Raw genomic sequence first — 12,673 nt, 5'->3', positions numbered from 1 at the left:
GACACCCCCTCCCCGCCCCGGCCGCTAAGGGTCGTGCCGCGGCTGGAGGCGAGCTCCGACGCCCCGGGAACGGCCGCGCCCCCTCAGACATCGCCGGTCGCCACCGCCGCCACCTGTCCTCAGGCACCGCCGCGGGGGAAAGCGGCTGCGAATGCTATGAAAGGGGTCTGCCATGATTTATTTACGGTTCGTCACAGCCCGGAGGCACCACCTGGACCCCCGCGCCTCGACGGGCGGAACAGCCTCCCCGGTGACCGGGCGGCGGCGGCACTCTGCGCATGCGCGCGGCCGCCCTGGAGCCCGCGAGGTGTCGCTCTGTCCCCAAGGCGCGATTCTAAGCACGAGCAGTAGAGTTTGGGCATTCGCTCGCTAGAAAGTCAAGGCGGCGCAGGGCGTGCCGGGAAGGCAGAGTCCTCCTCCGGCACAGCCATCTTGTTCTCCTCGCCAGGGCCGAGCTGAGGGGCGCGGAAGGATGAAGGGGTTCCCGGTGGTCGCGCGCTCCCTCTCAGTGAGTGTGACATGGAGGCGCTGGGGAGAGGCAACAGACAGCGGCGACAGCCGTGGCAGCGGTTGTCCGGGCCCCGGCGGCTGCGGGCGGGCCTGACCCCAACTACCCCCGGGGCGACGAGCCAGGCTGACGGGCAGCGGGCGGGCGGTCGAGCGGGCTGCGGTCGTGATTGTGGGGTTGTCAGCGAGGGGCGTCAGCAGGGGCCGGGACAGGGGTCCAGCCGGCCGGGCGGATGACGGAGCGAGGCGGCGGGTCTGAAGGTCAGACAGGCCGCAGGCCGGGCCTGGGGAGGCGTCCGGGCAGCTCGGTGGCTGGGATCTCCCGCCGAGGCGAGGGGCTCCCCGGGGGCTGCACCCAGGACCGCTCCCGGGAGGAGGAGCGGTCGCCGAGGGGGTCCTTTTTCGCTGGGGAAGCTTCAGCTGCTTGTGGCAAGGTGATGCCCTTGGCAAGTGGGACTCCCTAGTGCCGGAGGGGGCAGAGGGCTGTTCTGCTGCGAAAATCTTGTGGAGCCGGCGGACACTTGAGATATAACTGGTGTTGGGTCTGCTGGAAACGCTCGCTTCAGTGGGATGGAGTCTTGTGAGTCACAGTGTGTTTGTCAGTCACTTTTAGACAGGCACTAGCAATTCATTAATAAGTAGGGTTAGAGGTTAAAATTGGGTGTCTTAACAAATTTGTGGTGGGAGAAGAAAGGAGTTTTTCCTAGACTTGTACATTGAACTGAGTCTGCAGCAGAGCAAGGCGAATTATGTCATTGGTATCCCTACAGCTGAGAGCAGCAGTGTTTCTGTCACTCAGTTTTTACTTTGAGATGTATGGGAATCAAGTTATTTTTTTAATGTGAAAAGAAGAGTAATAAGTAAATTTATGTTACAAGCATAAGAAACTTCCAAAAAGGGTGGAAGAAAATAGCATTTCAGATTCAAAATCAATAGTCTTGTTATTTCTGTTGCCAGCTACCGAAGGGAAGGCTCTTGCGATGTTTGCCTCTTCAATTTGAAGGCCTGCTGCTGGTTTCGGGACTTGCATACGTGTCCTCTTTGTACGCAGCAGTCAGTGTGCATAGGTTGGTGTTCTGAGGTGACTCTCACTTGAACTGCCTACGCCTAATAAATTGGAAGGTTATCTCTGAAGTTGTGTTCTGCATGTGTGGATTGCTGTAGCGGTTTGTTCAGCTAATTGCTATGCAGTAGTCCTACAGACTGTATAGTGTCAGTAGAGATTCCTACTGCACAACAGCAAGAGAAGGAAAAAAAACTTTCTTATAGTGCTATTTTTTTAACTTCCTCGTGTAAGTCATTGCATAGGTTCCACCAGTGATGTAAAAAACAATCAGAGGAATTACAAGGGAATCACTTTTTTACTCTGGGGCTTGAAGTCATTCATTGTATTTCTACTTTAAAATTAGCTGCTTTTTCAGTATGTCATGGAACATGTGATGAACTAATTCAGGAAATCCATTCTCTTATGCTTTCTCCTCTAGAAGAGACTTTACTCGCTTAAAGTAGCTCCTAAAGTTGCAACCTCAGCAACTGCAGAACGAGTGAAATTATCTCCAGAGTCCGAGGATCTTGAGGTTGGTATGAATACTGGTATTTTTTTCTCTCTCCTTTTTATTTACTTTTTTAAAACTCCATCAAAGCAGAACTGTGACAGTACTTCCAGTGGATGACTAAACCAATTTTCTTCTTTTTAATACAGATCACAAAATTACCAAATGGCTTAGTTATTGCATCTCTGGAAAACTTTTCTCCAGCTTCAAGAATTGGTGTGTTTATTAAAGCGGGCAGCAGATATGAAACCACTAGTAACTTGGGAACTGCTCACTTGCTTCGTCTTGCATCTAATTTGGTAGGTGTTTCTTCAGTTTGTTATTGTGTTGGCAGTAGATGAAATGGTGGCAAGTTTGTGATCGCAAAAAGAAATTATATGGTAGAACTTAATGTAAGAGATCTTATAAAGTGGAAAACAATGTACATTGATTCTTGGTTACCTGGTTCGAGTGCAGGAGAGATGACATTACTTCCTGGAAGATAGGGAGTGATACTTATTTAGAATTATGCTCTCCAGTGGTGTCTTTAACTACATACATACATATATATACACACACAGATAAGCTGTGCACATAACTCATTTTGTTTAAGCTGCAGTAAAAGTTAATTTGGGTGGCTGATACAAACTCAATTTTGTGTGCCTGTGGAACATTTCTGAATAGTTTTTCTTTCTACTACCATCAAGATATTTTAAGCTCCTTGTTTTCCCTCCCTGTTTTATGTCTAGCTTCAGTTATACAGGATGCTGTGGGGGCAGAAACGTATCAGCAGGTTCAAAAAAGACTCAAATTGATTGATAGAAGGTCCTTAAACAGGTGCTGAAAGGAATAGCTCCTGTAGGTACTGCAGGAATACCATTGAATGAGTTGTGGGATGTTGTATTTAAACAGCCACTGTCAGGTACAGAACATGGCCTAGATGTCCCGTGGGCTTGACCCACGGTGGCCATTCCCCTTGTTCGTGTTCATCTCGATTGCTGTCTGGCTTCAGCTGCAGATATAAACATGGTCTCTCCTGCACACCAGGCAGGCTGTGACAACAGGAACTACACAGCACCACTGACACACCTTTGCCTTTGACTGTTGTTGCATGGGCTTGGTTTCAGGCAGAAAAAAAACCCCAAACATCCCAGCTGTTTATTTCCTCCTTCCCAACTGCTGCCCAAAGTTCCTCTCCCCAGGCAGCTGTCAGTAAAATAGAATGTGTAGGCGTTCCTTGCTCTGGTTTTGTCAAGCTTATCTCATTCAAAGAATCCTATTAAATGTTCAAGCAAACCTGGATCATTCTAGAATGGGGCTGGGGAGCAAATATGTGAGCAATTATGGTAGAAAATCAGAGGGGATGATAGAAATGATGGGGAGTAGGGATGCAGTCAGCTCGCTCAACTTTTCAAAATAGCTTCTGTATAAATGAATAAACAGGTACTGTTTGCTTGAGCACTGAACAATGTCAGGCAAATCTGTTCTGAAAATAGCTAGAATTTTAAGTTGGTTTTTGTTTTGCTTTGTTTTTAAATAGACTACTAAAGGAGCATCTTCTTTCCGGATTACTCGTGGCATTGAAGCTGTTGGGGGTAGCCTAAGGTTTGTAACCACATATAAAGATAATCTGCCTTGGTAAGATGTGAACAAGGTGAATGACTGAAGGAATCTTAAAACGCTAAGTGTAACAGTATGTAGGCGGGCAAGCTCAGTGTGGTAATGGCACTTGAATGGTGGACGTTGGCAAGGAACGTCTCTTGAACTTCTTGATCTATTAAGGTTCAAGAGTGCACCTGTGATTTGTATTTTAAAAACACCTTTCAGTTAACAAACTATAAATGTTGTGTACCTGGAAGAAACAGAATTTGTCCAGAGAGCTTAATGTTCTTTCTGCCTTTTCAGGCTTTGAAATTAAACTTCCTGAAATCATTAGATTTTTTTTTTTTTTCTCCATCTTTTGTGAATAGATACCACTCATCATACTGCAATTTTGGGAACAATTCAGACAGTAGTTGGCTTTCGTGATTTGAGAGTTTAGAAAACAAGCCTAAGAGAAATAAGAGGGATCTTGCTGTGCCTGCTTTCTTGCAGTGTATCTTGAAATCATCCAGTAAGATTGTTTTATATAGATTTTGGTTAAAAGCAGTGTTTTATATAACTTGAGACTCCACCCTTTTTTGTTCCTGTTAATCACAGACGTGTTGAAGCAAGTGGAAAACACCAACTATGTTTTTTGCTCAAAGAGAATAATTTCTAAATTGCCTTCTTTATACATATACATGTTTTTCTTCCAAGTTTTGCTATTCAGCCTTATATGTTGTTTTGCCTTGAGTTATCATGGTATCTTAAATTCTGTTGGTCACAAGACACTTGTTATTACTTGAATACTTAAGAGTTTTAGTTATATCTGTTTCTGCTCTGTGTGTATTATCACTCCTTTAAACAGTCATCTCAAGCAGGCTTAAGGTTACCTAGATACTCTAGTCAATAGCCTGCTGACAAATTCATCAATGGGGAATATGTATGAAAATCCAATTCTGTGTTCTCTGCTGAAATGGATTTTTTTTTTATTTTTTTCATTTAGTGTGTACTCAACAAGAGAGAAAATGACTTACTCTGTTGAATGCCTGCGTGACTATGTGTAGGTATCTAGATATGCTGTAAACTAACTTAACTGCCTTCTTTACAAACCGCTCTGTAGTAGAGACCTGTCATTTTACAGGGTAGGAGTAATACCTATTGTCATGTCTTTGTAATAAATTACTGTATAAATATTCAGCTAATAACTATTCTGGCTCAAGTGATATGTTTTGTTGTTAATGTGCTGCTTGCAGATTAGTTTGAGTTGCTTTGAACTTCAAAAGCAGTACATGCTACTTCTGTTGTGTTTAATGCCTTTGTAACTTTTTTTACCTAGTGACACAGTAATGGAGTACCTTCTTAACGTCACCACAGCACCAGAGTTCAGACCGTGGGAAGTAACTGATCTTCAGCCACAACTAAAAGTTGACAAAGCAATTGCATTTCAGAATCCTCAAGTTGGTAAGTGTATTTTCTGTGAGTGTATGATCCACTGCCTTGGCTTCATGGGAGTTTCTTCAAAATGAAAAACTTTGGAAAAAATAGTTTCCCTTTGGCTCTATCACATGACCATTTCACTTTTCAGCTTTTCCCCATTGATAGATACGGTCTTCCTGTTGTTAAGGAACTTTTTTTTATAAATCCACAAGTTTTTCCAGCCTGTGCATGACAATGTTTAGCAAGTAACATGCTGAAGACAGCTTACACCATTCTCCTTGACAGCTTCCACTTTCCCTTTTAATTTTTTTGAAGTAGAACCAAAGAATGTGCAAGTCGTGACTGTTGTTGACAATATATTTGCAGCAGCTCGTGTTCTGCAAACAATATTTAGGTATTAGTCATTGATGTGGAAACAGTATTCTACAAAAGACTTCTTGAATTTGCATGGTAATTTGGTATAAAAACAATATGTATTTTCATTACACTGAAAATGGATTCCAGTTTTAGGTTCATAAATTTAGGTTTGTGGGGTTAAAAAAAAAAAGCAAACACAAAGCCTCAGCCAAACCAAGCCTATTGCAATGTATCTTGTGTTACTGAACTCCAGTCATCCAAGTTCTCCCAGGTAGTTCTGCACAATAAACGTCATTTGTACTACTCTGTGAAGCATTATAACCCATTAAAAGTGACAACACGATGTTGGGCTTTGGAAAATGTCTGGCTTATATTGAAGTGCTACGATTTTTTTAAAACAGAATCAAGAACAGTCTTTTTTTTTTTTAAACTTGTATCACCTACAGGTTGGTGTCATAGTAACTTAATATTTTCAGTTACAGTTATGTTCAGAATCAGAACTATGAAGAAAGGAGTGTCATCTTTCTCTTGAGAATATCAAACAGGAATGAGCAGAATGCTATTGGATGCAAGAAAAAACTAATGAGAAGGGAATGGAAGACACTAGCATTCTTCATCTGAATAGGGAGATAGCTTTGTGGGATGTCTCATCTACAAATAGTATTACAAACGGCGTGTTCTTTCTTAAACTCAAGAACAAGGGATGCTTACAGTGAAGATGATGATTCTGAAACTAATTAAAAGGATGTCGGGCTTCGTTGTTGTTTTCTACTGCTCCTTCAAACACAGATTGCATTTATAGCTTGTTGTTGAGGCCAGAAAGTGTTCAGCCTATGCAAGTTACTAGATTTTTTTTTTTTTTTAAACAAGTTACAAAAGAATAGAAGCCCTCAGACCAGATTTTGTTGCCTGACGATTTGGATGAAATTTCCATGTGTATTAGATTATTCCAGACCTGCCACAGCTCTGTTTCACTGGGGTAGCATTTAGTTTCATTCATCATCTTCATTAAAGTGGCTCTTATGTTAATCATCATCACTGAAACTTTGTTCCTCTTAGGAGTGCTGGAAAACTTGCACGCTGCAGCTTATAAGAATGCTCTGGCAAACCCCTTATATTGTCCAGATTACACAATTGGAAAAATTACTTCTGAGCAGGTAGGATCATTGGTGTTGTGTTATAAATCTGTTTCAGTTTCTTTATCAAGGATAGATGAGAGAGAAAATTAATTTAGTAAATATACAGTCAGTATTTATTGTTATATTAGTCTGGTGTTAAAATAACTTATTTCCATGCAGCTTTTAGTACTGGGTACAGAACTCACGTTCACATTTGGAGAGGTGGTTAATGTCAGAGGCTTTCTGTTGATAGGAAGATTGTCAATGAAATGCAAGTGTTCTTGTATAAAAGGGTTTTGTAGTTGTCACTGGAGAATGCGTAAAATGCCATTCTATAGGCAGTTCCTTTGGGAAGCCTTGGAGTTTGCTGCATTAAGAAGTATAAGGCTGAACTGGGGATGTTGGAAACACACTTGCCATTTTTGTTCTTTATACATAAAATGTGAATTTCCTGTTGCAGCTTCACCATTTTGTACAGAACAATTTCACAAGTGCGAGAATGGCCCTTGTAGGAATAGGTATGTATGTTCTTTAATGGACACCGCAATTCATAAGGGAAAACTACTGTAGAAATTGGAGTTCGCTGTAGAAGTAAAATGTTATGGTATACGTAACACACTTTTATGTAACTGCTGTAGCTTTCCAATGCCATTACGTTATTTGGAATAAAGTATTGTATTGCAGGTGTAAAGCACTCTGACTTAAAGCAAGTTGCAGAGCACTTTCTAAATATCCGAAGTGGGGCTGGTATTTCTAGTGCAAAGGCTGTTTATCGAGGGGGTAAGTGTGTTTCTTGTATCTGTTCTGAATGACTGATTTTCTGTTTATTAGAAATGTAGGATTATTCAGAGTTGCAACTGAAAACTGTGTAGTTGTACTACAAGCTGTATGTAGCAAGTGACAGTTCAGAGGCATCTCTCATCTAAATAAGCAGAGGATTATTCCCCACCATGGAAAGTTCTGGGATAAAACTGAACCTGTATCTCCAACAAAGCTTTACCTGCAAGATCATTTATTCCATAAAGTGAAAAACAAGCTGGCATATGGTTTCTCTTGGCATTTTTGGGGAAGATTCCCTTAAGAATAGATTAAGGACTGTCTAGAAGTGATGGTAGGCATTCTTTTTGGGGAAGATCTGTTAGAATGTTGTCTTTCATAAAAGACAAAGCAATGCTTAGCTCTTTCAGAGCAGTATCTTGTGCAAATACCAGTAGCTGTTCCTTAGTTGGAGTATCGGATCACTCTGTAAACAGGTGGGGAAAAAATAAAGTTTCTAACATTTCATATTTGAGTGGAATAATTTCAGTTTCTATAAAACAGAATAAATAGTACTATGAACAGAAGGTACACTACTTTTCTGGATATTTGTTATCTGGAGACTCACTGAGTTTTATCATCTCGTACTATGTATGGTTTAGGGTCAGGTTCAAGTAAGGCTTTGTAAGGTACTTGGGTTTGTGCTTGCAAGAAAATTTTTGAATGTAAAGGACCTTTTAAAGTGACCTGCAGCCTACTAACAGCTGCTTGCTGTCTTCATGAGCAGACATGAAATAACTTCACACCCTGGCTTCTCTCTTGTGAAACTAACTCCTGGCTAGAAATGTTTCCTTTCCGCACCTTTGAAGGTACAGTAGTTTCTAACTGAACGCTGCATTACCTTTTATTCTGTTGTTGTATTTTTAGGAGAAATCAGAGAACAGAATGGCGATAGCCTTGTCCATGCTGCTATTGTAACGGAAGGAGCTGCTGTTGGAAGTGCAGAAGCAAATGCGTTCAGTGTTCTTCAGCATGTTCTAGGTGCTGGACCCCTTATCAAGAGGGGAAGCAATGTTACCAGCAAGTTGTCCCAGGGTATTGCTAAAGCAACTACCCAGCCATTTGACGTAAGTTCAAAGGGTTATGGTACTTTAATATTTTAATTGAAATGCAATAACCTTTGAGAGGTTACTACCTCCAGCTAGAATCTTAATTAGTTCATTCTTGCACAAGTTTCAGTATTTTAGAGAAGGCATTCCAATCTGATCTTTTCTCTGCACGGATGGAGTTTAGCTTCCTGAATTACAGTATTTTAGATCCTAATAGTAATTATTTTCCTATGCTTGATGCTGTGGTGTTCTGATACAGTTGATGATAATGTTTGTTTTGCAGGCTTCTGCATTTAATGTTAATTACTCTGATTCTGGGCTCTTTGGGATTTATACCATATCCCAGGCTTCAAACACTGGGGAGGTGAGTTGCTGATTAGAATTTAAGTATTAACAACATAACCCTGAAACCAGTGTTTTGATTTTTGAGATAGTGACTGATTTATTTTAAAAAAGTCAATTCACCTGGTTTCTTGTATAAGAATGCTGCATGTTCAGTTACGACTTAGCTCTGTAAGCTGGAATGAGAGTTGCATTCTTGGAAGTACAAATACCTGATACAAACTAGAGCTAGTAAAAGGCCTTGAATTGCTGATTTACATGTGTCAGCCTAAGCATATTGTGAGGAACGTGCTGGCTCTTGAAGCTGCCAGAACTGAATACTCTCATGAAAAGTGGTGAGACCATACCAATTAATGTGATGTTGCAATTTAAATCCACACTGGTTTTTATTACAGTGTTTGTAGTTTTGTTATAAAGCTGTTCAGAATTGAGTTCAGGCAGACAATCCTAACTGTCAGCTGCTCTCCTCAGAAGTTTCTAAGATGTCAGATAACAGAAATAACACGTTGAAATTTAATGCGGGAAGAAGTCTTAAATGATTTCATTCTCCTCAGGTCATTAAAGCAGCTTTGAACCAGATAAAGGCCATTGCTCAGGGCAGCATCACTGATGACGATGTCACAAAGGCAAAGTAAGTGCGTAAAGAACTGTCTTGTGTGTTGTAAAGAGAAGTTTCTTAACATGTAGCTACTTGTCAAACACTTAAACTATTCCATACAGCAAAGCTTATTGTTGTCCTGTAATTATTTCCGTGGGAGCTGCTCACTTTCCTGTGTTAAAACGGAAGCACTGTCAATACTCTTTTTTTCAAAACTACACTGCTTCTCTGCTAGTGGTATTTCCTAATAAAAACTTGTTAGATAAGTGTTAATGTTTTCTAAAAACTGTTTCAATGTAAGAAATTAGCAAGTATCAGCAGATGCTGTCGTTTTAATCATACTCTGTAGTATTAACATGTATTTAAATTAGAATCCTAAATTGCATTATTTGGGTAATTCCCTTTACAGTTGCACTGCCACAATTCTCAAAACAATTCTATTAAACCATCTTCTGCATCTTCAAAGAATAGTGGTAATGAGGGTCTGCAAGTGTAGGGCACTGAATTAGTGATGTTACAACCAAGTGCTCAAAGTACATGCCCCGAGGAATATTTGAGATGGGGGAAAATGACTGTCAGAGATGCAGTAATACCAACAAAGTTCGAGAGTTTCTAATTTATAGAGGATTGTGCACATCAGTTGGTGCTTGACCTGCAAGTACTGTTAAACTGCACTGAGCCTCTAAAACCGTATTTGTGCAATGGAAGAGCATACAGATTCAGTCAAGTAGCAAAATTAAAATATGGTCTGTTGCATATATAAGATACAAGACTCCACATAAAGCTTGATTACATCAGACACGATAACCTAGACATGATTGGTTGTAGCTAGTAGCTAAGTGGTGAATTCTGGACCTTTATATTTGGCACTATTAGTTTTGTGGGGGTTGTGGTTTTTTGGGGGGTTTTGGGGGGGGTTTTTTGTAACAAAGCTGCCTAGTATTAGGCAGTTACACACAGTGCTGTGGCTTTTTTTTCTTGGAGTTTCCCTTCTGGAATGGCTTCATGTATTTTCTGTATTTTTTTTTGCCTTTAGTGACAAAAAAAAAACCCACCCCAAAAAACAAATTCAAGGTTAGTGGTACTTGCAGAGTCTTGCAATTCAGTTGAAAATACCAAGCTACTTAATCATATTCTCTTGGAGTAAACCATTTTCTGCCATTTTGACTTTTAAAAAAGTAGGAGGACGAGTTTATAAAGATAAGATTTTCACATGTAGCAGTGAGGCTGCATGAAAGAGAAAAACTAGTATAAACTTGCTGTCTTTTAACAGAAGACGGAACTATTGCACAAGGAGCCTAACATTTACATTCAGTGCTGCTTTGTCCCAACAAAACTGCTCTGCATACATCTGTTTTTGATGAGAAACTGGAATAAATTTTAAACCTAATTTTTAAACATGATAGATTAGTTCTTCTAATTCCTGGGGTACCTGCGTTAGTTTCTTCAAACAGAAACAAATTCTGAGCTAGAGATCTTCTGGCTGTGTGGGGTGGCTGATCGATCGCTCCAAGGCAGCAGGTGTTCAAGTACTCTATTGTTTTCATGCTTGAACTATTTGTGGTGCCTCTTTCCTAACTACAGAACCCTTCCTTACTTGAAAACCTTTCAAAATGGAGAGAAATCTTGAAAACTTAAAGCACCAAAATCTCCTTGCACTTAGGGGGCAGTGGGAAGGTAATAACAGGAGTTGTGCATTCACTCATCCATAATGCTTTGTTTGATGGCAGAAATCAGCTGAAAGCCACCTATTTGATGTCAGTGGAGACTGCAGAAGGATTACTGAATGAAATTGGCTCAGAGTCATTGGTTTCTGGCACGCACACATCCCCATCTGTTGTTGCTCAGAAAATCGACTCTGTAGCCACTGCTGATGTTGTGAATGTAAGTATGTGTTGGCATCTACAGGTGTTCCTCAATCACTGTGTAAGGTTTTTTTATACAAAACTAGTGCTCACTTGTGTGTGTTTATAAACACACACATACACTATCTTTAAAAAAAGGCAACTCATTTACAAATCCCAGCTGGCTATCTTTTGATGTCTTTACTTACTTTATAAACAGAAGACCCTTTAATTCAATACACTGTAAAACTAGTGTAGCTGGAAGGATGTGAAATTCTCATCTACTTCAATTTACCAAAACTGCCAACTAGTACTCATGGAAAACTTGATGTTAGCTCTAGTGCAGGCACTTCTGTGTCAAGGTTTTTAGGATTCCTGAGTCAAGAATTTTTGGTGTGCTTAATAAAACAGTTAGGCTTTCAATGATGAATTGAAGTAACTTTTCCAAATTTTTTTGTTGCTCATGAAGCAAACTTCATACAGAAATCCATCAGCAATTCTAAGATAGAAAACGTGGTTTTCCACAGTCACCACTAATTTGTGTTGCAGTAGCAACTACTTGTGACTTGAGTAGTAAGGAGAGATCCACTGTGTCTTGTGGAGTAATAATTATGATAGAAATAACCATTTTCAAAGAGTTTATGCCTTTTATATCCAACTGTCATTCTGCCATTCCTGTTTAGATGATAAAGATATGAGGAGCTGGATTAGGAGCAAGTAAGTTTAGACAGCAAAAGGAAAAGTGGTAGTGTTGGGAATTGCTAGTTTTAATAACTTGAAGCTGAGGCTATGAGCAGCAAGGTAAACTCTGTTGTAGCGAATATTTCCTTATATCCCTCTTTCTGGTTTATTTTCAGGCTGCAAAGAAGTTTGTCACTGGGAAGAAATCGATGGCAGCTAGCGGGGATCTGGGAAATACTCCTTTTCTTGATGAGTTGTAAATCAACTGGGATGCAGATTCAAGATGGACCTGAACTCTTAAGTCACTGATGTTCTAAAGAAATTACTACTAACTTGTTATTTATCCATTCAGTTATTTCAGAAGATTAATCTGGAGTAATTGTGGGCTTGCACTCGTCAAATAAAGTGCTGAGTTCATATCTTTTGTGTTGATTTTTTTCCACTGAAAATGGTATCTAAAATGCTGAGAAGTCTGGCTCTGTACACTGAAGGTAAAACTACAGTGAGAAAGTAAGGTGTAAAAAACAGATACATCAAAAGTGATCACTGCGATGCAGAGAAATACTGTAATTGTCTCTAGTTGTCCATGTATTCCTCTATGTTCAGGAAAAGCTCTTGATAAACTGTCTGCACCATCCTTATCCCAAGTAAATGAAGAAACTTACCTTCAGACAAAGGTGAATATATTAGACCTTAAAGCTTGCAACTGCTGCTTGCCTGGGACTAGCACAGGAAGTGTTTCTTGATGTTCTCACAAGTAGCATTGATCAACATCTCTGAGGGGAGGGAGGGCATTGCTAAAACAGCT

General features: G+C 40.4%; 1 protein-coding gene across 1 annotated transcript; it reads left to right on the top strand.

Annotated features, from left to right (window-relative positions):
* The first annotated feature begins 358 nt into the window (after positions 1-358).
* Positions 359-12,284, top strand: LOC129213184 (cytochrome b-c1 complex subunit 2, mitochondrial). The gene is made up of 14 exons (XM_054842781.1): positions 359-508; positions 1,992-2,084; positions 2,210-2,359; positions 3,580-3,644; positions 4,627-4,683; positions 4,960-5,084; positions 6,477-6,574; positions 6,996-7,053; positions 7,220-7,315; positions 8,219-8,418; positions 8,684-8,764; positions 9,297-9,373; positions 11,071-11,224; positions 12,042-12,284. Exons 1-14 carry the CDS (start codon positions 473-475, stop codon positions 12,123-12,125), a joined length of 1,374 nt encoding a protein of 457 aa, XP_054698756.1. The 5' UTR covers positions 359-472; the 3' UTR covers positions 12,126-12,284.
* The last annotated feature ends 389 nt before the right edge of the window (positions 12,285-12,673 follow it).

This window comes from Grus americana, chromosome 15 (assembly GCF_028858705.1).
Source record: "Grus americana isolate bGruAme1 chromosome 15, bGruAme1.mat, whole genome shotgun sequence".
Classification (NCBI taxonomy): Eukaryota; Metazoa; Chordata; class Aves; order Gruiformes; family Gruidae; genus Grus; species Grus americana.
Note: the sequence above shows the minus strand (reverse complement) of the source record. Positions and strands in the feature narration are given on the sequence as shown.

What these genes read in the sequence shown, in the direction of transcription:
- LOC129213184 (XM_054842781.1), top strand. Translation starts at nt 473, where the DNA reads ATGAAGGGGTTCCCGGTGGTCGCGCGCTCCCTCTCA. An exon ending in ATTTCAGAATCCTCAAGTTG is followed by an intron (nt 5,085 to 6,476) that starts GTAAGTGTATTT and finishes TGTTCCTCTTAG; the next exon opens with GAGTGCTGGAAAACTTGCAC. An exon ending in CAACTACCCAGCCATTTGAC is followed by an intron (nt 8,419 to 8,683) that starts GTAAGTTCAAAG and finishes TTTGTTTTGCAG; the next exon opens with GCTTCTGCATTTAATGTTAA.